Here is a 22315-nt window from a genome sequence, read left to right as displayed (position 1 = left end):
TGCAAGAGCAGCAGTTCCAGCAGCAGCTTGCTGTGGGAAGAGTTACAGGAGGGCAGGCCAAGCAGCCTGCTGCTCTTCTCAGCATCTCAAGGCTCTTCCCTCCCTGCTCCTGCTTCCCTTCCCAAACTGGCTGGTTCCCTTCCTCCACAGCAGGCCCCGTGCATGGCATCACCCCTGATCCACCAGCCTCCCCCTCACTGGACCTGGCCACAAAGAAAGTCCTGGCCATTAAATCATCAGCACCAAGCAAAGAGTGCAATGGTGGCTGGGTATACAGCTGGACAACACAGAAGGGATGGGGAGCTGTTGGAGTGAGTCCAGAGGAGGCCACAGAGATGTTGCAAGGGCTGGAGCAGCTCTGCTCTGGAGCCAGGCTGGGTTGGGTCAGCCTCGACAAGAGAAGGCCCCTTAAGGGGAGACCATAGGCAGAAGGGAAGCTCTTAAGCTCTTCCCTGTGAGGGTGCTGAGGTGCTGGCACAGGGTGCCCAGAGAAGCTGTGGCTGCCCCATCCAGTGGGATGGGGTCCCTGCCCATGGCAGGGGTTGGAGCTGGAGGAGCCTTTAAGGTCCCTTCCAACCCAAACCAGTCTGGGATTCTGTGATTCCATGTATGTGCAGTCTGGCAGCCAAAGGTGTTCTTCCATCAAACCACCAGATGAGAGCATCACACACTTCAGCATCCCTCCCCAGGGAAGCATCTACCTCTTACACCTTCAAAGTAGGCTGGTTTTCAATAAACTATGTCCTTTGCTTACTTTTCCCTATGTCCTTTCCCTATTATTTCCCTACTATTCCCTATGTCCTTTGCTTACTTTTTTAAGCACCTGGTTTAATAACTGCCAACTGTATTCATGAACACTATAGAGGAGAGTAATGTCTGGCTTCCAGCTTAAGCCTTTGCTCCTAGGTGAGTGATAAAGCCACCTGGTTCTCGTCACACTGAGGCTAGATCTCAGGGCTGTGTAAAGCAATGTAGTACCAGCCACTAATAAACCCACCAAAACCCAGTAAACAAAAAGCCACCACAACACCATGGAAATGGAAAAGGCAAGGATAACTCAGGACTGCTCTGCGCTGACAGCTGTATTAGCAGGGTCAGCTGGCAGCACTCACAGACAAGTCTAGGCTTCTCTGATATCCAAAATAGAAACAAACCCAGTGCAGAGCAAAACAAGGGCCCTGACTTACCGAAAAGGGCTCTGTAACACTGTCAACAGAGGTGACAACATTGAGGGCAGGGAGAGAAAGGGGAAGTGGTTCTGCAGCAAAGGCCACTGCTCACTGCTCAGCACTTCTGCAACTTCAGAACCAGCACGAGGGGAAAACAAACAGAGCGTGGGAACCTCTCCCTCTTGACGTCAACTGGGTTTTCAGCAGCATCTGCACTTGTGCCTTTTTCTTCTCTTTAAAGGAACTGTCTACAGGCACTTCCCCTGCTCCAAGGTGGGGCTCGCTGGAGGGGTAATTCAGCCGCAGTGACACAGAGAGGCATCATCACAGGAAGCTCTGCTATGGGAACTCACTTGTAGTAACTTATCTACTGATCCCTTCTCACTGTAGCCAAGTTGTCTTTTCCTTTGCTTTGGTCTCCAATATGGGCATCTGCTGAAGCTGAGCTAGAACAAGGAAAAGTCACAGTTTTGCCAGAAGGTGCCCAAAGGATGCTGGGCATGAATCTGAACTCAGAAGGCACTGCTTTCACTTGCCCCAAGTGAGAAGTTATGGTCCATTCAGAGAGGGTACAACTTGCAAAAGGGAGCAGTGATGAGCATGGTTGTGTCTGCACGTGAAAGGCAACCGCTTCAGATGCGCAAAGCAACCACACTCACAGACAGCGTTTCAGAGATGGGATCTAACCAGCCTCAGGTCATCCAACAAGGCTGTAGGGAGACACCCACTCAAAGCCTTACTGAGTTAATGGCCTGTAAGCCAAGCTCACTACTGGAAAATCTGTGCCCTTGTGCCACCAGGATCATTTGAGTTGAGCTCTAGAAACCATTTGCAAGCAAGACTCAGGGCAGCCTGGATACACCAGTGAGAGCAGTGGCATCCTTTGGAGAGAGCACAGGAGATGACAGCTCTGTGCTGAGCAGCCTTGCTGGCAGCAAGGGGAGCAATCACAGCTGCTGTTTGCAGCCAACGCTCTCATCCCACGCAGCTGCATCGGGTCTGTGCTGTGCCCACAACAACCACAACCACCTGCAGCATTCCTCTGCCTCCGGGTGCCCCAGCCCCTGCTTTGTAGCACCAAGATGACCTTCGGACTCCTATCACACATATTCCATTGCAGGCAGGGCTGGGATTTATTTGTTCCAGGCACAAGAAACCAGGCTGGACTCCTGAAGAAGACATCATTTCTGACAGAAGTCAAGCCCACGAGGGTTTCCTGTTCCTTTCACACACCCATGGCCTATGAATGAACCAGGTCAAAACCATACGAATGCCTAAACCAAAGGCAGTACAGGCAGACACCTCACACAGGCACCAGCTGCCTCCTCACCAGCCCCTGGCAGAGCCAATGCTGTGAGCTCTGCGTTGCTTTCCCACCCATCCGTGTGCCCATGCTGGCTCCCGACAGCTCCGTATTACGTTTCCTAGGGCTGCTGCTGAGTGTGTGCTCATGCAGTAACACACTGAGAACCCTGTGTGTGTCACCTCACTGCTGAGCCCATCAGCATCGCCTCTGGCCAGGGCTCAGAGCAGCATAAGGAACCATCCTTATGCCAATGCTGGGCAGCTCACGGGTGCAAGATGCACCTAGCAGTAACACTGCTGCCACCACTGAAGCACAGGACAGGGTGGGACACCCCACTGCAGCACTGATCACCAGGTAACCCTTCATTTCTATGCATATGAACTTGGGCACAGACTATGGTTCACCGCAGCAATGAAGAATAGAGCTATACACACTGAAATGCACTCATTTCCCAAAGAGCATAAACCTCTACTGACCACTGCCTGGCTACACAACACTGAGGGAGTCCCAACAAGCCATATACTGGGTGGCCCACAGTCAACCCCACGCTGGCTTTAGAGAATCCAGCTAGAGAGAAGTAAGAATACTCCAAAAAGCAGCAGTAAAACAAGTCATGCAAACAGAGCTTGAACTCGAGACTGAAGATATGCACCAGATCACTTTTAATCCAGCCCAAGCATAGCACTTCAAGTGCTAGAGAGGGGCAGCAAACACAATTGGGATGCTTATTAAGAAATCCAGCACTGGGTGTTTACAGAAGAAATCTGATTCTTTGCACTTTTTAAAGCAAGAGACCCAGACCGGAAGTGAGACCGTGAAAGGAATTTGTTTTACATGATAGTCCCCAAAGGCTTCCAGGTCTCCAAGTCAAGACATTCCCAGATTAAATCCTTATGCGACATTCTTCTTGCGCTGTATACTGTTTAAACATCCACAGACTTTAATGCATACCATGGGGTTCATGGAGCAGGACAGTTATACCCCAGGGAGCATTCTGCAATGTTTTACTGCCACGTGCCACACTCCTACCAGCTCCAACTGCCCCAGATGATCCAGCTGCTGCGGTATGAACAAAATGCTGTCACAAACGTATTCTTAAAAACACTTTGAACATGAGAAAACTTCATAGGAGAATCTGATCACATCAAGGATCAGATAAAAAGCAACAACAAAGAGCTTGTGGATTAGTTATCTTCAGAAAACACAGCTCTGACTGACACGTACTTATCTTGTTTTTCCTCTCGGAATTAGCACAGTCCATGCTGATCATCTTTAAACCACACAATGATCTCCTCTGCCACCAGAGCTGGAAAGTGTGGCCTTCACACACAGCACATTTCTCTTTAGACCTTAAACAAGAGCTGACACCTCCTCGGGCAGTTGGTTCACAACCAGCAAGCCTGGAAGCTGCCTCCCCACTATGTTTAAGAGAGGGTATTTTCCTACTGATTTTCACTCCCATCTCCTTGCACGTGCAGGATTCATGGCTGCCAGACCTGACCATGTTTGGCTGCCTGGCAGCACCACACAAGGACCCCTCTGCTTTAAATACAACTGTAACACAAGTCACAGCAGACACGCTAAGGTCACCATACTGTCCCTCCCCGCAGCAGCCAAGTCCGGGGGCACCTATATTTAGCCAAAGTATGCCCAGCACTTTAAAGATGGAAGGAGATCTCCGACTTGCCTGAATCACTGCCAGCACTGGCCACCTACCCAAGATGGGGACAGTCTGAGCAGGACACCCTGGCACCCGCTCAAAGCAGGGCATCCAACACCCTCCCCAGCACCCACAGCTCCCCCAGGACAAACCCGACCTTGTAGGCTTGGGAAGAGCAGAGCAGCACAGCCTGGATGCAGGCAGCTCGAGGAGGACATTGCTCCATCGCTTCTGTAGCAGGTTCTGGTGGTGGCCAGCACTGAGTGTGGCTGTGGTCGGCAGGGGAGCAGAGGTCCTGCGGGCTTGTGAAGCAGCACCATGCCAGGACTCGGCTCTGCAACCACCCTGACACCCGGAGCAGGGCAGGGGATGGAGGAATGACACTGGGGAAGCAGCCTGGCTCGGATCACAGCCCCATGTCCTGCCCCTCAGTAAATACATTAGCAGACCCCTGTAAATAGAGCACCAAAACAAGGACCACTCTGTCTCTACACAAAGAGATCAATGCTGAATTAATAAGCCTTTTCCTCTGAGCTAAAAAGAAGCAGATGCTTGTTTACCAAAAGCATCAAAAAGCATCAAGAGGCTGTTGGATTGGACTTGTAAAAAAATAGAAGGAAGTTATTTGTTCAGTATTTTAACTTATGCTGCACTCAGCACTTTCAATTTTCTCTCATTCTTATTGCATCCTCCCCGTGCACGAGGGCTATTCGATCCCTAAATGACAGTTTCCAGCAGAAACAGTAAAATCAGTTTAGGACTGACTGTCCCTTTAGATTAGCAAAAAGGACAGTCAGCGGGAACCAGCAGCGCGAGGCGGTTTGTGAACTGTTTCAGAGAGAACAGCCACGTGCCAGCTTTCTTTCAATAGGGTTTTGATCTGAAATTGGAAGTCACAGAGAGCTTTACCTATTGTGCTGATGCAGCCCATAAGCAGGCTATTGATCTGCTCACCCTAGCAAATACACCAGTGACTTCATTTTATGGAAGAGCAAAGCCACAATTAAGGGAATACAAACTTTTTAATGTGGCTGTAAACATAGCTGGAATAGTTTCTTGTAGTCTGGTCCTTTCTTCAATCCAAGGCAACACGTAGAAGGACAATCTTGAGCATAAGCAGGTTTAATACAAACTTCAGATTCAATGGAAAGCTGCAAACCAGAGTAGAAATAGGGCATCACTTTGGGTTAACTGACCCAGCACTGCAGGGAATGGGGTAGCTCAGCCTTTGAAGACACTCTGCTCCCAGCAGATGGGTCCCAGTACACTGCTATGTCCCAGTACAACACGGACCCCAGCAGGAGCCAAGGACAGCACTCAACATTTTGCTGGTGTAAGTGACATCAGTCTCCGGAGCCATCAGGAAAAGCTCTCCAAATCAGACCCTGAGATATAATTATGATTCATTTCAATATGCAGACTCAGCACCACTTTCCAATCCAACTCTTCCGCTTGCAGATACACCAAGTTCTTCCTGGAGACAACATCCCTTGTGACTCTGCTTTTTCTTTTGGGGCTCTGAATAGGGATCAGCTTACCAGGAGTCCTTTATTCCTGAAATAATTTCCATTAATCACTCACCATACAGTACCTCCAACAGAAGCTGATGGGCTGTGGGATGTCTAACATCACTGCTGCATCTCCCAAGTGAAAGGCTGAAATGGACACCCCAAGAAGGGAAAGGAACTGGGATATTTCTAAGTAGCAAGTGAACTTCTTCAAACTGCCCCTAAGAATTGCAATGTTTTTACACAGATACTTAAAATAAAAGTAGGGAAGAAGCACCATTTGAACCATCCATTCTTCATATCTGCTCACAGAAAAAGCAGATCAAGGAAACACAGCAAGGTGAATCATCCTACCCTACAGTTTTTCAATCCTGACTTCTCAGTACAGCTGCAAATTAACATAGTCTCTTAGCACCTTAATGGGACTTTCAGCTAAAGGAGATGTCAATGCCTAACTTCAAAATGCATACAAGGAGTTTCTAACTACATAAAAACCCTGCAAAGATTTGCTGACTAAGACTCAAACTGGAAATACATTAAATAAAGTTTTATTTTACAAGAGTTTGCATTCAGAAGAGTAGAGATTCCAGATGTGTTTCTCCTTGCAAAAGTCAGGTGCTAAATTTCACCAGAATTAGCACTTTAAGCACTTTGGCAGCCAATTTTCAGTGGTTAACTCGGGTCTTCCTATTTCCTAAAAGCATGCAACCCCCTTTAAAAACCACACATTAAAGCAGAAAAACCAACGCGATACTAAACGCTGCAGTGTATTACAGATCTGGAGAAGCCTCTACCAAGAACAGAGTGTACTTTAGGGAAAAGGCTCTTAAAATGGCTTTTAAAAAGGCTCAAGAATAGATATTTGCTTAATTTCAAGCTAGAGAGCCTCTTGTAGAACATTTCATCATGTTCTTGAAGGAACTAAGGACAAAAAAAAAGCAGTAATATTACAACAGAATCAAGGTTTTGCTCTGGTGGCTGTGCTGAGAAACCTGGTGATGTGCCTTAGAGCAGCTTCCAGTGCCTAAAGGGGCTACAGGAACCCTGGAGAGGGGCTTGGGACAAGGGCCTGTAGTGACAGGCCAAGGGGAATGGCTTGAACCTGCCCAAGGGGAGACTGAGCTGAGCTCTTAGGCAGAAGCTGTTCCCTGTGAGGGTGCTGAGGCGCTGGCACAGGGTGCCCAGAGAAGCTGTGGCTGCCCCATCCCTGGCAGTGCTCAAGGCCAGGTTGGACACAGGGGCTTGGAGCAGCTGCTCCAGTGGAAGGAGTCCCTGCCCAGGGCAGGGGTTGGAACTGGATGAGCTTTAAGGTCCCTTCCAACCTAAGCCATTCTGTGGTTCTATGTCCTGCCAAGCAGATGCTGGTCTCAAACACAGGCTCCTGCGCTTGCCCATCTACCCTGGCTTCACAATCCCCACCAGCCCTGCTCCCACACTGAACGTGTCCTCACATAGCTCTGGGATGGGTGTTTATCCTCCTGGTTAGGGAGGCACATGAATATTCCTCTGTTTGCTTTCTTACAACTTTCTCCCCATGGCAAACCCACAGGAGGGCCAGAAACGGTGCTGACAAATGACTTGTTTTTATTTAGAGGAACTGGCTTTCCCTCTTTGCAACACAGAGGAATGCGGCTGTTCCACTCTGCATTTGGTTTGTGATTTCTCCATCTCTTCTTTAAAGCAAATAAAGGGGGGGAGAAAAAACAAACAGCCAACCTTAACAATAACAACAACACAGGCAGTGACAAACTCTTCACACACCACCACACAGGCTTAAAGAAAACAAGAGAAAACCCAATTTTGGGTTCATTTTAATCCAGAACCGAGCTGCAGAAAGCAAGCACAAGACAGGCAACGTTTTAGAGGACAAAAGGAAGAGTAATGGTAGTTTTTCCCATCTGTACCTTTGCACAACTGAGATTCCTCCTTAAAGTATGTCCTAACAGAGGTAAATTTATCATTTGCTTATCAAAATGAGCCTCCTCCAGTCGCACCTGGTTGAAGCCTCTCACAAAGCATGGGCAATATGCCTGGAATACAGCTGCTTGTGCTTTTCCATCAGCACCGCTCGCAGAGCTGGGGGTGGTTGAGCCAAGACACAGGTAACAGCCCACTCCAAAGCATCCCATTGGGACACCCTAAGCTGCAGGGCAATAAGAGACTCAGATGACCAAATTCATTCTCTTCATGCTGGCAAACAAAGCACAGGGAGCCAGGAAATAAAGCACAGTTCATTATCCACAATAACAGTGGTTAAGTCTAAGCTCAACTTATCTCAACAGCTCTCTGCAGGGGTCTCAACCCACCCTGGACAACACTGGACCCAGGGCTGCACTTACCCTGATTCATCTCTGTGCCTCCATGAGAGCTGTACCACAAAATCCAGGTGGAACAAATCTGCACTTTTCCAGTGGGAAGCTGGAAGTTTAATAGGGTGTGAGTGAAACCCAGAGCTGTGGAGTTACTGAGATCACCAGGAGGAGAAAACCTGGGCTGGTGAGACAATATGGACCTCATTAAGCCATTGTGAGAAGTGTGTGAACAAACTAAGGACTTCACAGCTAAGTGACAAAGATCATTTGTTTCAAAGCAAGGAGTAAATGGTTTCTGGTTCAGCAGCCTGTGGGTTTAACCTACTTGTAACAAAGGTGTTTTCAGGAAAAGTGTAGTTCTTAAATGGCTTATTACAAATAAACCCAGAGACCCCAAAGGGCTAAATACAACATGGATGATGGCCAGATAAGTACTGGATAAGCAGGAAAATGCACTGAGGAGTCTGTGGCCTTAATATACCCTAGAAATACCCAAATCTGAAAAGCTGCTGATGCCAAGAAGTGTGAACGCTACACCAGGATCTCATGGGCTGGATTTCTCCCCTTGGTCAGGTTAAAGCCAGTCCCTCTTGTCCTAATACTACATCCCCTCATAAAGTCTCTCTCCAGGTTTCTTGTAGGTATTTAGGTATTATTCTCCCCAGCCTCCCTCATCTGTGGGCTGATGTCCTTGAACCAGAAAGCTTCTCTGCCACGAAACACTCGGTTAATCCTACACAGCAAAGAGGGCTGCAGAATAACTATTGCCAGCCTCCCATTACTTCCCATGCTATGGAATTCAAGCTTTGGGCCAGGTGCATACACAAATCAAAAGGATGTATTCTGAGTACTCTAGCACAACCATTCACAAGGACAGGAGTGAGTTTTACTCCATGTGTTTGCAGAAATAGGGGCTTCATTCAGCCAGCTGCTGTGAAACACCTCGGCTGGAAACTCCAGTTGCAGATTTGCTCTGTACACATCACATCCATTACACTGGGGGAAAAAATATTTGCTGAACTGGGTTTAAGCCCATAGAGGCTGATAATTTAAATGCTGTTTGTCAGAGCAATGCACAAGAGGCAGCAACTCTTCAGAGCCTACTGCGGGATGGGATGCAGGATCTTCAACTCTCTCTGACCCCACAAACACTGGATAGAAGCAGCATTTCAAGAGACTTAGCCTGAAGTTGTTTAGAAAACAATGCAGCAATGTTTTAGCCAGGGGCTCCATGATAAAGGTACAAGGAAGTGCAGTCCTGGAAAAAGAAAACCCCACTCGCTGGCCCCAGAAGGCTCTTTTCTGCTGATAATGTCACCCAGGACCTTCTGCTCTGTAGTCTCCAGAAAAATCCCAAGCATTTCCAGAGACATCTGCAGAAGGTTCAAGACAACACAGACTCTACCATTCACAGCCTTTTTAAACCTGGACTTGGCAGCCCAGGCTTCCTAACTAAAACACACTGCTTACAATGGGTGGTGGTGTGGGGGGGTGTCCTTGAAGCACTGGTTTGCTGCTTGAGTTTTGATTTTATGTCTGATAACCATCTCTGTCCCTCTTCCAACCCCCCACCAGGAAGGATCGGTGAGACAAATACCCATAGCTTCCAGGGGAATAAAAGGAAAAGCCAAACAGGAAAAGTAGTTATGAACAATACAGCCCTGGCTCAGTTAATGATCAACTCTGGAGCACACAGCATACTACTCTTACCCAGTTACCGCTGCTTATTTGCATGAAGCTTTTCATCATCGGTGGGTATTAAGAGGCCTTTTATGCATCACATTTTGTGTTATCGCAACCAGCAAAGTACTAAAAGAGATGAGAAGTCCCCTATGACTCTGCTTGGTCAACAGGAAGCCCACCCACTGCGCAGGGTGAGCTCAGCTGCATGGAGGGGTGGGCAGGAAGGGTAAGGGGTCAGGTTCCCTTGCCTGCACATTCCCATTGCATCCTTGATGGAGTAATGAAGCCATCTTCTGCAGTCATACAAGGAACATAGTGCACAATTAAATGGAAAACAGAACTGCTGCAGTCCGCACTGATCCTACCAGAGATGAAGAGCTCACCAACTGGTTTCTGTATCTCAAGCATCTCCAACCAGAGCGACCCTCAGCAACTTCAGCTGGAGCTGAGAGCAGTAACTGGAATCACCCTGCTGCTCTTCCAGCCTTCTGAGCAGCTGTTTCAAAGAACCTCCCCATCAACCCTTAAGTATCCCTGACTCTCAGCACAAGGGTGAAATGCTCAGGGATACAGCACTTACAATGGCACAAAGGCAATTAAAGATTTCCAATAACACGCTGCTCGGAGGATTGCGGTCTAATTGCTGCACGGTCAAGGTTTTTGGCTACACTAACATTGTGAGCAGTTAAAAGACAATGTTGTAAGGTTTCCCATTCAATAAAGAAATAAATAAGCAGCTCTCCAAACAATAGCAACAGCACCTAAAGCTCCTGACTTTGCACAATTCAGAATGAGCTGGTCATGAAATTTCCTCCATAAAAGCCTTGGCTGCATGACAAGGGTGAATGAAAGGGGTGGGAGAGGACAAGGGGCAAGGCAGGCTGGGCACAAAGACAGGCTGCAGCAAGGAGGAGGCAGCACAATGAGCCTGAACCACCCCGTGCTGTAGTTTAGTGGAGTTTGTGACTACCTGCACAGCCTGTGACTTCCTCTTACGTGAAGCGTGTGGTTTCTTCACACCATGCTTTATCACTTAAAAGAAAACCGAGTGTGTGATAGAGCAACAGCCAAGCCTGCCAGAACACTGTGTGTCTACCTTTAACCTTCTGCTTAAAATCATAGTGTTTAACTTGTTGGCTTTACTTTTTAAGAGCTCCAAATACTCACAACACTGAACTTCTCTATTCCAGCTCCTACTTTCTTCCCCCCCCATGATAAAACTATCAGTTAACATCTCATAACAGAAAACAGACCAGTAGGAAGCAAGTATGAGAACCATGGAAAGGAGCAAGCTTATTCACAGATTTAGACCCATCTGGCTCCAAACTGTTGGAGGATGAAGTAGTAAACAGTATTAACATGTGCTCAACGTGAGCCCAGGGAGGGCTCTGGCTGCTGCTTTGCAGAAAGGAAGTTGAGGCAGAGAGAAAAGTACTTAAACACATAAAAAATGCACAAACCCACCCAGAGGATGCAGGCACCAAAGGCAGGAGGTTAATTCTCAGGTTAGAAGGAAAGGCTGAGGACCATCTGTACCTTTGGACCCCACTCCCTTGATAAACACCAGCCTGGTGGGACTTTGCCATGGTCACACAGGAAGGATGTGGTGCAGCAGGGAGCCAGAGCTGGGTCTTCCTGATTCCCAGCTGAGCCCCCTAATCACTGGATAATCCCATTTTGCTACCCAGATAAAGAGGAAAACAGAGTGACAGAAGAATTTGGCATTATCACAGGGATGTGGAAAAAACACTTCAGGGGCACCAACAATGAATTAAATACCTAAAGCTTGGCCAAAAGCAGAGGAAGCAACCGCAGGCAGGAAGAACGGATCTATGGCATTTTTTCCAGGTTTCTTATGCTAAAAATGTGTTGGAATTTGCAAAATGGCTGAATTTGGGCTTTTTTCTGTCCATCAGCTGCCTTAGAGTTTTAACTGACCAAGGTATATTTTGCATTCTCCACATAAAAAAGCCCTGATCAATCAGCAGAATTCCCCCTAGGGTCAATGAAAGCAGCAAGACTTTCTGGAATGAGGCACAGCTACAAAACTGGAGCATTTCTGATCAACACAAGTCTCTCGGATCCTATTTGAATCCTTGTGAACCTGAAACGAATTCGACCCAGAGCAGCTGACTACATTACTGCCTAAAAGCGTCAACACAAGAGCAATTTCTGCTGATCTCTGAAAGTCAGAGCTGATTAGCCAAATACATCTACTAAAGAATACACTGAAACAGAAGTTTCTGATAACATTGGGCTCACCACTGCCCTTCCCATTCCACAGAGAATACATTTTTAGCCCAGCAAAACACCAAAATCTGGATTTTTAGGTCTTGCCCACGATGAAATAAGGACACCCAATATTAATCAGCCTTTGTGAAGTTGTAATTAGGTGCATAAACTTTAAACAGGTCTTTATTATGCTGGCCTGAAAGCGAGGGCACTGTCCTGATTGAGAACACTATCAGATGTTAATCCAGCACTCAGCCTTGTGCGAGCATTCATGTGTAGGCCAAAAGCTCTGTCATTCTCATGCTTATTAATCTTGCCTTCCAGGAGGCAAAGGACAGCATAAGCTCCTCTGATAACTGGGTTATCTCCCTCCCCAGAAAAGGAAAGGGTGGTCCTTCCAACCAAGCGGCCATTTAAACTACTACTAGATACAACCCTGCAGGGCAACATGTGATGGGAGAGCAGAGACAAGCAGCATTTCCTCTTCCTTTGATCCCTTTCCGTACAGGCTCAAGCCGTGGGTTAAGTGTTTGAGCAGAGTATAGGACAAACAACTTAAAAGCACTTAAGTTGTTACCCAGCTACCTAACAGAGTTTGGTAAATCATGGTGAGCTGTAAGGAAATGTTTCAGCCTATGGTAGGTTAGGGCTTTGCCACAATTCCAGGATTATTGCTGCTTCCCATATCCCATCTTCATCCCTGCTTCAACGGAACAGTTCAGGTGTATCACCCTTAAACCTCCTTTATCAGGAACCCCAAGGAAAGCTGTAACATTTACAGGCAACACCACGAGGGGAAAAAATGACTAAGTATTTTGGGCTGAGCATGAAAGGCTCAGAGAGACTGAACTAAACTGATTACCAGCTCCAGGAGGGATTGCCAGCACTCAAACAAGAGGCCACAGAGTCCAGGGACTTACTTCCATATGAGCATAAGCACGAATATCTGCTAAAGTAGATATGCCTCGTACAGATATGCCTCGTGTGAGCTCCATTTCTAGCAGGACAAGAACCCAGTTGCAGGTGGGACCCTGCCTTTTATCCTGCTATCTTGAAGCCTTTCATGACGCTTCCAAGAGATAAACCAGCCACTGGCTTTTTTAAAGGAATATCAAACACTGGCTTTACCGCAGGGACTACGCTCTCTAAACACCTTATCTACCACCCCATAGCACCCATTGCCCTCTTAATCCTTCCAGCTCAGCCCCACAACTCGGGCAGTCGCTGTTAATCGTCCATAAATTAAACGATTATTTGTATCTGCATTTCAAAGGGGGAGGGGGGCAGCGGGACAGCCCGAGCTTTCCAGCACCTTAATATGGTCACAGCCACTCACAAGGCACTTTAGAGCTGCCCAAAGACTGACAGGACTTAAAACCGGGCATCAGTTCACGTGTACCCCTCCTGACCTGCAGGTCCCGAGTGTGAGACCTCAGTCCTACTCCTATTGCATCAACTGAAAACACCAACCCCAAAGCCGCAGCTCCCAAGGAATCAAATAGGGACTAAGCTCTGCTTAAAGCCCGAAAGAGGGGGACAAGGGACGCGGCCACTGGAGGCTCGCACCTCGCTAGCACGGCACAGCCCGGCGGCGGCGAGGGGAGAGCGCTGCAGCTCCGCACCGGGCACGGAACCGGCCGCACGGCGAGAGGACGAGGAGCCCCGGGTTCCCCTGAGCGATGCTTATGGAAGTGCGCACCCAAAGCTGCTGTAGGGACAACCCTCCCCCAGACAGCGGCAGAGGGAACGGGAGAAGCCGGAGCCGCCGGTACCGGTGCTCCCGCAGCCCCGGGGAAAGTTTACCCGAAGGGAACCCGCAGCCCCGGTGAGAGGAGCCCGTTCGGAGCCGGGGCAGGCGCGATGCGGTCCCTGCCGGTACTCACAGCTGAGCGATGGTGCCCTGGGAGATAACGGCGTTATCAGAGAAGTACGGGATCATCGCGGCTGCCCCGCGGCATCGGGACCCGCCGCTCCGCTCTGCCCGCGCACACTGCGCAGGAGCAGCCCCGGGAACGGGGCGGGGCTTCCGCAGGCCCCGCCCACAGCCCCGCCCTCCGCCCGCACGTGGACGCTCGGTCCCGGGCGGTCCGGGACCGGGATTTGACCGCTGATTGTCCCGGGAGGGTGAGAGGGGAAGGGGATGGGAAACCCCGTGCATGGGGTTTGGGGGGGTTTTCAGTTATTTTATCATTATCATTATTATTAATAATTGCTTTTGTTATTCCCTTTCCCCCTACATCCAGGCCACAGAACTGAAACGAGGTTTGAAGCAGCACATCAAAAGATTCCTTCATGCAAAAAGCAGGCAGCACAACTCGGGTGCTCAGGAACTGATGTTAATATCTCTCCTGCAGGAGACAGCGGGAAGGGAATAGTTCTTGGCAATAATTTTCCTATGCAGAGATGTGACAACTCATTTCTGCCAAAGGAGAAGCCTTTTGGTGCTGTTTCATCTTTAGCTCCACTGTATCTCCTGAGAAAAGGAAGAAAGGAAGTTCCTTAGAACACAAATCCCGTCCTCTGGCTGCTGGGAATTGCAGCGCAAGCAGCTGAGTTTTCCACTGCAGAGAGGAATTCAGATATTACAGCACAAGGGCAACTATTAAACAGAGTTTTGTTTAATGGCAGAGCCCACCCCATCCAGCCCTGCACACAGGACAACCCCAAGGCAGTAACTGCCTGTTCCAGATCCGCATTCTCCAGCCCTCACACCCAGCAAGCAATGGAAAAACAGCCCAGGAACCTCAGAAGTTTGTTCAGTGTTTCCCATAGGAACACAGGACATCACAGCAAGGAGGGATGCAGATAATACACTGAGTGCTCTTACATTGCCTGATGCGGATGGCACATGCCCAGCTCCTGCGAGATGGCAATGATGGCAATGGACGATGTAAATTTAAACACATACACTTACTGTTACTAACTACTTAATGGCTTTAATCTGACACAGGGGAGATTGCCATTAGATACTAGGAAGAAGCATTGTCTGAAAGGTCTCGGCCATTGGGGATGCACAGAGAGGACAAAGCAGCGGATCTGTGATTCTGCAGGTTTTGCTAGAACATGGCTTGGTTGCATTAATTTAAGCAATGTCATCTTATATAGCCAGGAATACATCTCTGGTAATGGTTCCTCACAGCTGTAAAGAAAATGCAGTGCCAACTTGCTGCAGTGCCAAAAAAAATCATGTTCTGAGGCAGAAATGAAGTCAGTGCAAGAATGGAAAAATGAGGACATTACAGAAATGGAGGTAACTCAATCCCTCCAGAGGTCAAGGGACTGGCAAGAACCTCATCTTCAGTAGTAACACATACCACACATTCATAGACTGAAAAACAAACCCAGAACTTCTGTTCTAATTAATAACTTAAGGGCTTTATTCAAGCACTGTAGAAGACTAAACAGACATCAGGATTTCTTACATGCAACTAACATTACAAAGGCAAGCCCTTAAAAACTGCTCAAAACAAGTGCAGTGATTAACTACAAGCAATACTCTCCAAGCAGCTACTCATAACATATGGATAATAGATTTGTAAATGAATTAGTCCTGGATTAATACAACCATGCACTGCATGTCCATATGCCAGGAGACCAAAAGATGATACAATATTCCAGCTTTTTTTTTAACCTTTAGAAAACAGTAGAAGAAAATTCTTGAATAACTTCATACATGGAAATCTGATCTAATAAGAAGTATTTGAACGTGGTTTTGTTGCCATAAAGATTGCAACACCAGCCTAAGACTGACCCTGCCTTTAGGGTACATAGGGTACACACTACAGACAAGTGTTTCAGTTCCTGTTGGTACAGCCTGGGTTATTTTCACATCCTGCTTTTTAAAATCAGGATTAAGAAACACCCTCATTTCTTTGCCAAAGTCACATCCTACATTTAGACCTGAGCGCAAGGACTGACCCCACAACCTGATCTCTCACCATGTGCAGGAGCAAGCAGGAAGAAAGGGCTTTGAGGGGATGCCCAACAAGATGAAGTTGAAGGCAGCAGGTCACAAGACAGCAAGAAGCTGCTCCTTGCTGGAAGCAGGTGCACTGTGCTGGGATGAGCACATGAAGAATTTAAAGTGCACCAAATTGCAGCGATGACAGGTAGCAGTCTCAATCACCACTGTGCTGCCATGGAGCATGTGAGCACAGCTGTTAATCACCCTATGACACGACGCAAGTCAGTCTGTCTGGGATCTCGTGTGCTTCCCAGTCCAGCGCACGGAATTATCCTTTGCTGCAGGGGACAGGCACTGCCTGTCCGAGTTTCAGTCGGCATTTTGTGCTCCACAGGAGGTCACAGGATTAGCAGGGCCATGCTGCAAGTGGTAAACAACACCAGGTCTGCGCTCAGCACAACGGGACCCTTGCTGGGCAGCAGGGTTTCATTTAACCTTTGCACACTACCACAGACTAATAAACTGCAGTTCCATACATTGTGCAAGGCGGACTGTAAAAATACCCATCCCCAAACCTTTGCAACACTAACTAAGCCGGCTACTCCAGCAGCTAGAACCAGTTAGGGAAGCAAAGTGGAAAAAACCTATGACAAAGAGTGCTCAGGACATCCAGCCAGGTACTTCAGGAGCAGGGAACAGAGGGAATGCCCACCAGAGCCAATTCTGGAGAGAAGTCTAAGGGCATAGAAGGGAAACATGCATGTACAAATGTCTTGGATTGACTTGTAGTGTTCTGTCTGACAGACAATAAGGCTGAAAATCACTTAACAGTTTGGGTTGGAAGGGACCTTAAAGCTCATCCAGTCCCAACCCCTGCCACGGGCAGGGACACCTTCCACTGGAGCAGCTGCTCCAAGCCCCTGTGTCCAACCTGGCCTTGAGCACTGCCAGGGATGGGGCAGCCACAGCTTCTCTGGGCACCCTGTGCCAGTGCCTCAGCACCCTCACAGGGAATCATATAAAACAGTGAAAAATAAAATACATGGTTTATTCAGCTGCCTTAGTGTCCTTACCCATTTTAACATGTTTTGATCTTGCAATGATGTAATAGAGTAATTCTGTGTCCTATAGAGGGCTTGTAGGTTGCAAACGGGATCCTCCTTGTACAGCTGGGGCCTCAGCGCATAGATCACCAGTAAAAACACATGAAGCCAGGTTTTGCATTAGCATGCACAGATTTCACACTTGCAGAAAGCATGCTTTCAGCTGGACATAGTCCTGTCAATGCACATAGCTCCTGTGCAAAGAGGACATTAATCAAGCTGATGTTTCCATCCAAGATCAACAGCTTAAGGCGGATTTGCTGCTTGTCAGACTACAAAAAGGTGTGGGTGTCACCTCATTCCACCCACTCCTATCCCACACGGGTTTGCTGAGTGTCTGCTCATGTGCCAAGATGATTAAGTCCAGGGCACTGATTGTCTGATTGGGCATGTTCAATTCTTACCCTACACTGGGGCCCGGTGACCTCTTTTCATTTTGGAATGTATCTGCCAACAAGGCTTTCTCTGGTCCTCTCAGTTCTCTGCTTTTGAAGAGCCCTAATGAAGATGATAGATTGCCATAGTCTCTCTAGAAACTTACTCCAGTGGGTATGAAGGGTTGGGTATTATTTTAAGTGCCTTTGGACTGAAGTCCAAGTACTGAAGCAAGGAATATTCCTCTCTTCCTCCAGCACAGCGGGGTAAACCTGTGGAAGGTACTACAGCTGTAACGTTAGTCATGTTCAAGGTAAAGTGAACAGTGGGAGGTTGTCAGGCGTAGGAATTTTGGCGTCGATCCATTAGTACCAGTGTAACAGATAAAGTGATGCACAACCTGCACTTGTGTTTTCAGGGCATGATGAGAACAACTTGTGAAGCTGCTGCTCTAACAACAAACCTCCCCCTCAGCACCACTGCATCCTCTCCCCACGGAGCGATGAGCTATAGCACTGCCTGCCCAGCCACCTTCGCTGTGCACATGGAGAGGTTGTTCTTCACTGCTGGGCAGCTGTTTCCCATGTCATTTATGACAAATTCCGCACTCTGGAAAACAACATGTTGCTGCTCCAAGCACTGGAGTCCTGCACAGAGAGAGCAGAGGCAGCAAGTTCATTTCCATGTGCAGAGGGCGGGCAATTGCTTTGTTTTTCTCATCAGCAGCTGTATTCAGGGCTTCCCCACAAAGGCAGCTGTCTCAGCGTCACGTCTTATGGGGTAAAAACAGCCCTAAAAAGCAGCTTGGAAGAATATGGTGCCACACTCAAGCTGCTTGAGAGTCAAGGGATCAGATAGCCCTGCTTTTGTTTTGGTGGAGGTCAGTTAATTCATCCTGTTGCTGTGAGGACATAATGAACAGGCTACAGATGAGTCTGAGTGGATTAAGACTCCACACAGATGACTTATCTGGGGAGAGCCTTACACCGTGAACAGGTACGGAGCAAGCCGTTGAGAGCAGCACCTCCTGTGCTCATCTCCTACTGCTCCTCCCCACCACAGAGGGAGAAGTTGCTCTGTCAAGAGTCTTTTGGCCATTGTTATTATGTGAGACAAAGCCTTCTGCATTATGTAGTCCAATTTATCAGGAAAACATGAAGCCTCTTCAGTAGCAGGGATCACGAACAAGCCAATGCATGCAGGGCAGAATGAGACACAGGAAAGCAACAAAGCTTCCCCAGTGAGTGAGAGGCTTACCACCCACCAAGGCAGCATGGAGATACAGCAGTGTTATTACACACAGTAAGGGAAATGTAACAAAGTAATTAGAAAGGAGCCCATATCTAGTTAAAAAAGAGGGGGGAGGCAGGAACAGGGAAAGCATGCAAAACTATACTTGAATCCTGAAGAACCAGTCAGAACAGGAAGCCACGTTCCAAATTTGGTTATTTAAGCTGTCAAAGAGTATTTCTGTTTCTAGTTCTGGAGCAAAGAAATCAGACAGGCATAGGGATAGGGCGATAAGCATCACAGAAAGAACAAACTCCTGCTTTTAAAGCCCTTTTGGTCAGTGGCCAAACCTGATCAACGATTAGGCTTCTTAGCTGAGAATTCAACACCTATTTTGCAATATTATCACTTCATTAAACCCTTCCCTCACAAACCCCACACCCAGTCATTGCATAGTTTACTTATCATTAAATCTTAGAGGGTCTGACACAAAGACGTCAATGCTCAATTACACCCCTTTTACAGAGGCAGAAGCAAAGAAGACTGAAGGGACCTGAGCTGTGTCCCTTTCTATTTACAACAGGAATCTTTCCTTAACTTAGATTCATCTACCTTAGAGCACCTGGTTCATGCTCGGCAGGAAACATGAGCACGTATGGAATCTTTACAGCACCTCCTGATCAGATCCTTCTTTGCTAACCTCTAAAGAAGGAGCCCAACTGCATGGGGGCAGTTCTGGGCTTGCTCTGTGCTAAGCAGACCCTTTTGGGAGCTGAAGGACCTGACTCACCTTCATTCCTTTTACTTCCCAGTTTGTCTTTGCCTTGTTCCTCACTCTGCTCTGTTCACATGCTTAGATTGACACATTAAAAATCTCCTTCATAAGCATTCACATGTTGATCGAGTTCCCTGCTGCAGCATCCTGTTTACCTCACAATGCAACAACATTCATCTGCTTGATCCTGCAGATCACACCTGAAGTCACCTTACACATTACTGTGATCCACAGGTATGTAATCAGACTGGCCATGCTGCAAGCACAGACACAGAACTTGCAGTGACCCCTGGGTTTTACTACAAGTGCTGTATCTTTGCTCACAGTTTGGTGATAAACCAGCTGGTAATCAAAACTGGAGACCACAGACCCGCTTTGGTGGCCCTCAGAACTGTTTCTGGTGGTCAGCAGAGCTGGCAGATTAACAGAACTGCTCTTTTATCTCAGTATTACATTCTCCACAAGCAGCTGTAGCGAATGCCACAGGGAAGCTAAGCTGTCACTGAAAGGAAAGACAGAAAGATGGATTCAGGAAACACATTCTAAAGATAAGGTTCATACTGCAAGAGCTTAGTAAACTCCGGCATGGATAAACACAGGCTTTCCTGTACGCTACACACACAGTCCCCTCTCACTCAAGATCTGAAGTTACAAACCGTCTTGTACGCCCATTAGAAGATCCAGCTACTGTTCAAGTACCAACAGAGTAAGTGTCTGGCAACTGCAGCAGCAAGCAAAGGAAGCACAAGGCAGGTTTAGCTCCTAGAACTCACAGCCAGTGGTTTTTGGAAGTCTCTTGCAAGAGCAGATAGGCTCTAAGGATAACCGTAAGTGTCAGGAGCCTGCCACAGGAGCACCAAATGGTGATGATACACATCTCTAAGAGCCACAGCAGGTAAAAAGTGCTGCAGACTCACACATCTCACCATGGACTGTACGTGAGCCTTCTGAAGTGCAGTCAGTTCGGTACCCCCGGGGACTAGCACCCCTCTGCCACAACCCAGAAGTAGGGCGATGCTTACAACAGGTCTCAGTCTAAAAAGCAAACAAGTTGGCTTATGATTTATTGAGCTGTTGCCCTCTACAATGAAACACATGCACCAATTCCACTTCCTGTTTGAAAAGCAACTTTTACGCTGTTACAAACCATAAGCTCCTGCATCAGACTGTGGTCTTCCGCTCCTAAAACAAAGGTATTTGCTCACAGCTTGAAACCTTGAGGCATCTTGGCATATCCAGCTGCTATCATGGCAATAATCTGATTTGCTTTCCTTCCCAGTTCACTCCTGGAAGGAACTATTTTGACTAAAAACAACAAACCAGAAGCTAAGCATACTTGGGCTGCAAAATGTGGTTTGGTTTGAGTTCTTTCGGTTTTTTTCACACCACCCAAAGAGGGAAGGAAAAGCACTTTTAGAGAACATTCCCAGGTAACAACCCCCAGATTTTGAGCAGGACCTCATCACTTCCTATGGCACTTGAAGGGAGTGACGGGCTCCTCAGCTTTACCCAAGCAAACGGACTTTAGCCTGAGCAAGAGCCAGGCCATAAAGTTCAAAGAATTCCCCTGCAGCCCCCACAGCAGCCATGGGGGCAACACAGCCCACCCAGTTTTAGATGCAGCAGTTACTGCGCAGCCTAAAATGCTGCATTTCAGCAGCCACTGGGGTTTCAGAGCACACAGAAGTGGTAAATTCACAGTGTGGAAATAGAGGCACACTTTAAAACATAAACCCCAAAAGCAACCAGCAGATCCTGACAGCAAATCCGACGCAGACTGCAGCACCACTGCTGCCCTGGGCCCTGGAGATGTCGTTTGTCAGCAAAACAAAGATGCTGAATCCTTGCAACCTTGGCGCAGAGCACACAAAACATGACTGTCAATACATCAGTTGGTGTAAATACAACTCTGAGCTCAATACACATGCGTTTTAGGTAAGTTTTAACAACATCAGGATGATGCAATGAGATTGTTAACGCAGATGCTCCATTTAGAGTGTATTCAGCGTGGCAGGATGTCTGGGGACAGGAGGAGAGATGCACAGGCCAGCTGGCTGTACAGCTTCCAGATAGCCTAATAAAAATGTCTAGAAAGCAGCTATGAAGATAATAAATATAATAAATAGATTCTCCAGGACATCTGCTTATGTATTACTCTCTCCCAGTCCCATTAGCCAAGAGTTAGACAGGTGACAAGGACTGGCTCCATAAGGGACTCCAAAGCAAAAATTGGACCTATGTTAGGGGCTTGGGGATTTCACCCATAAAGCGCAAGAATGGTCACAGCTACAGCAGGTTACAGAGACCCTCCTGCAGAGCAGGCATGAACCCTCCCTCTGCACCTCCCATAACTCTTCCCATCTCTTGGAGAAAAGCTTTAAGTGGATTTTGCCAGTTCACAAAGCAGAAAGCTCCTTGTTCCACGATGGTGCTGGCAGAAGCAGTCCTGTGGCGAGCGCAGACTTGTCATGTCATTTGCTTGCTCTGTAGAGCAGGTTTAAGTTTAAACAATGTTTTCACACACTTCCTCTCCCTCACCCATGAGACAAGAGCCCATGCAATGAGGCCTCTGTGCTGTTAGATCTTAAAAAGCACAACCAGAACAGTAACCAGGCAGATTGTTTGTTTTATGGATCATGATCTTGATGTACCTACCCAAAAAAGTTTGAGCTCCTGTTTGAAACAAATTCCTCTGCCTCTTTGGAGGACATTTTAGACTGGCTGTTCTTCACAGCCTCTGCTCAACAAGCACAGTCATTCAATTAGTCACTCCTGCTGTCCTGCCTCAATATGTCCTTTGCCTCAATATATATCCCATAGCTCATCAGTGAGAAAAGATAAGGAGCAGAAACCTAACACAAAAAGCTATCAAGAAATTGCTAGGCACTGGACTAACAATGCTGTGGAGCTGGATCCAAATGGAACATCTGTCTCTTTTGAGACAGCAGTCCCTAGATTGTGCAGAGACATGGGGACTCAGGAGGAAGGAAATGAAGGCTGGACTTAACGATCCTCCAGACTGATCACTGCAAACATCTCCCAACACCAAACACATCTA

The 22315-nt window shown here is 47.6% G+C and overlaps 1 protein-coding gene across 3 annotated transcripts in view; it reads right to left on the bottom strand.

The window, feature by feature from the left end:
* Nucleotides 1-22315, bottom strand: part of SSH2 (slingshot protein phosphatase 2) — a 92294-nt gene that overhangs the window by 38004 nt on the left and 31975 nt on the right. The window contains exon 1 of one of the 3 annotated variants that reach the window (XM_013127439.3): nt 13754-13809. The exons of the other annotated variants lie outside the window; for them this stretch is intronic. Within the exon in view, the coding sequence (XP_012982893.2) occupies nt 13754-13809 (56 nt within the window). Of the gene's footprint in view, nt 1-13753; nt 13810-22315 lie in introns of those variants that run through there. 3 annotated transcript variants of the gene reach the window in all.

The sequence above is a fragment of the Melopsittacus undulatus genome, chromosome 13 (assembly GCF_012275295.1).
Source record: "Melopsittacus undulatus isolate bMelUnd1 chromosome 13, bMelUnd1.mat.Z, whole genome shotgun sequence".
Taxonomy (NCBI): Eukaryota; Metazoa; Chordata; class Aves; order Psittaciformes; family Psittaculidae; genus Melopsittacus; species Melopsittacus undulatus.
This window is presented reverse-complemented; position numbering and strand designations above follow the sequence as displayed.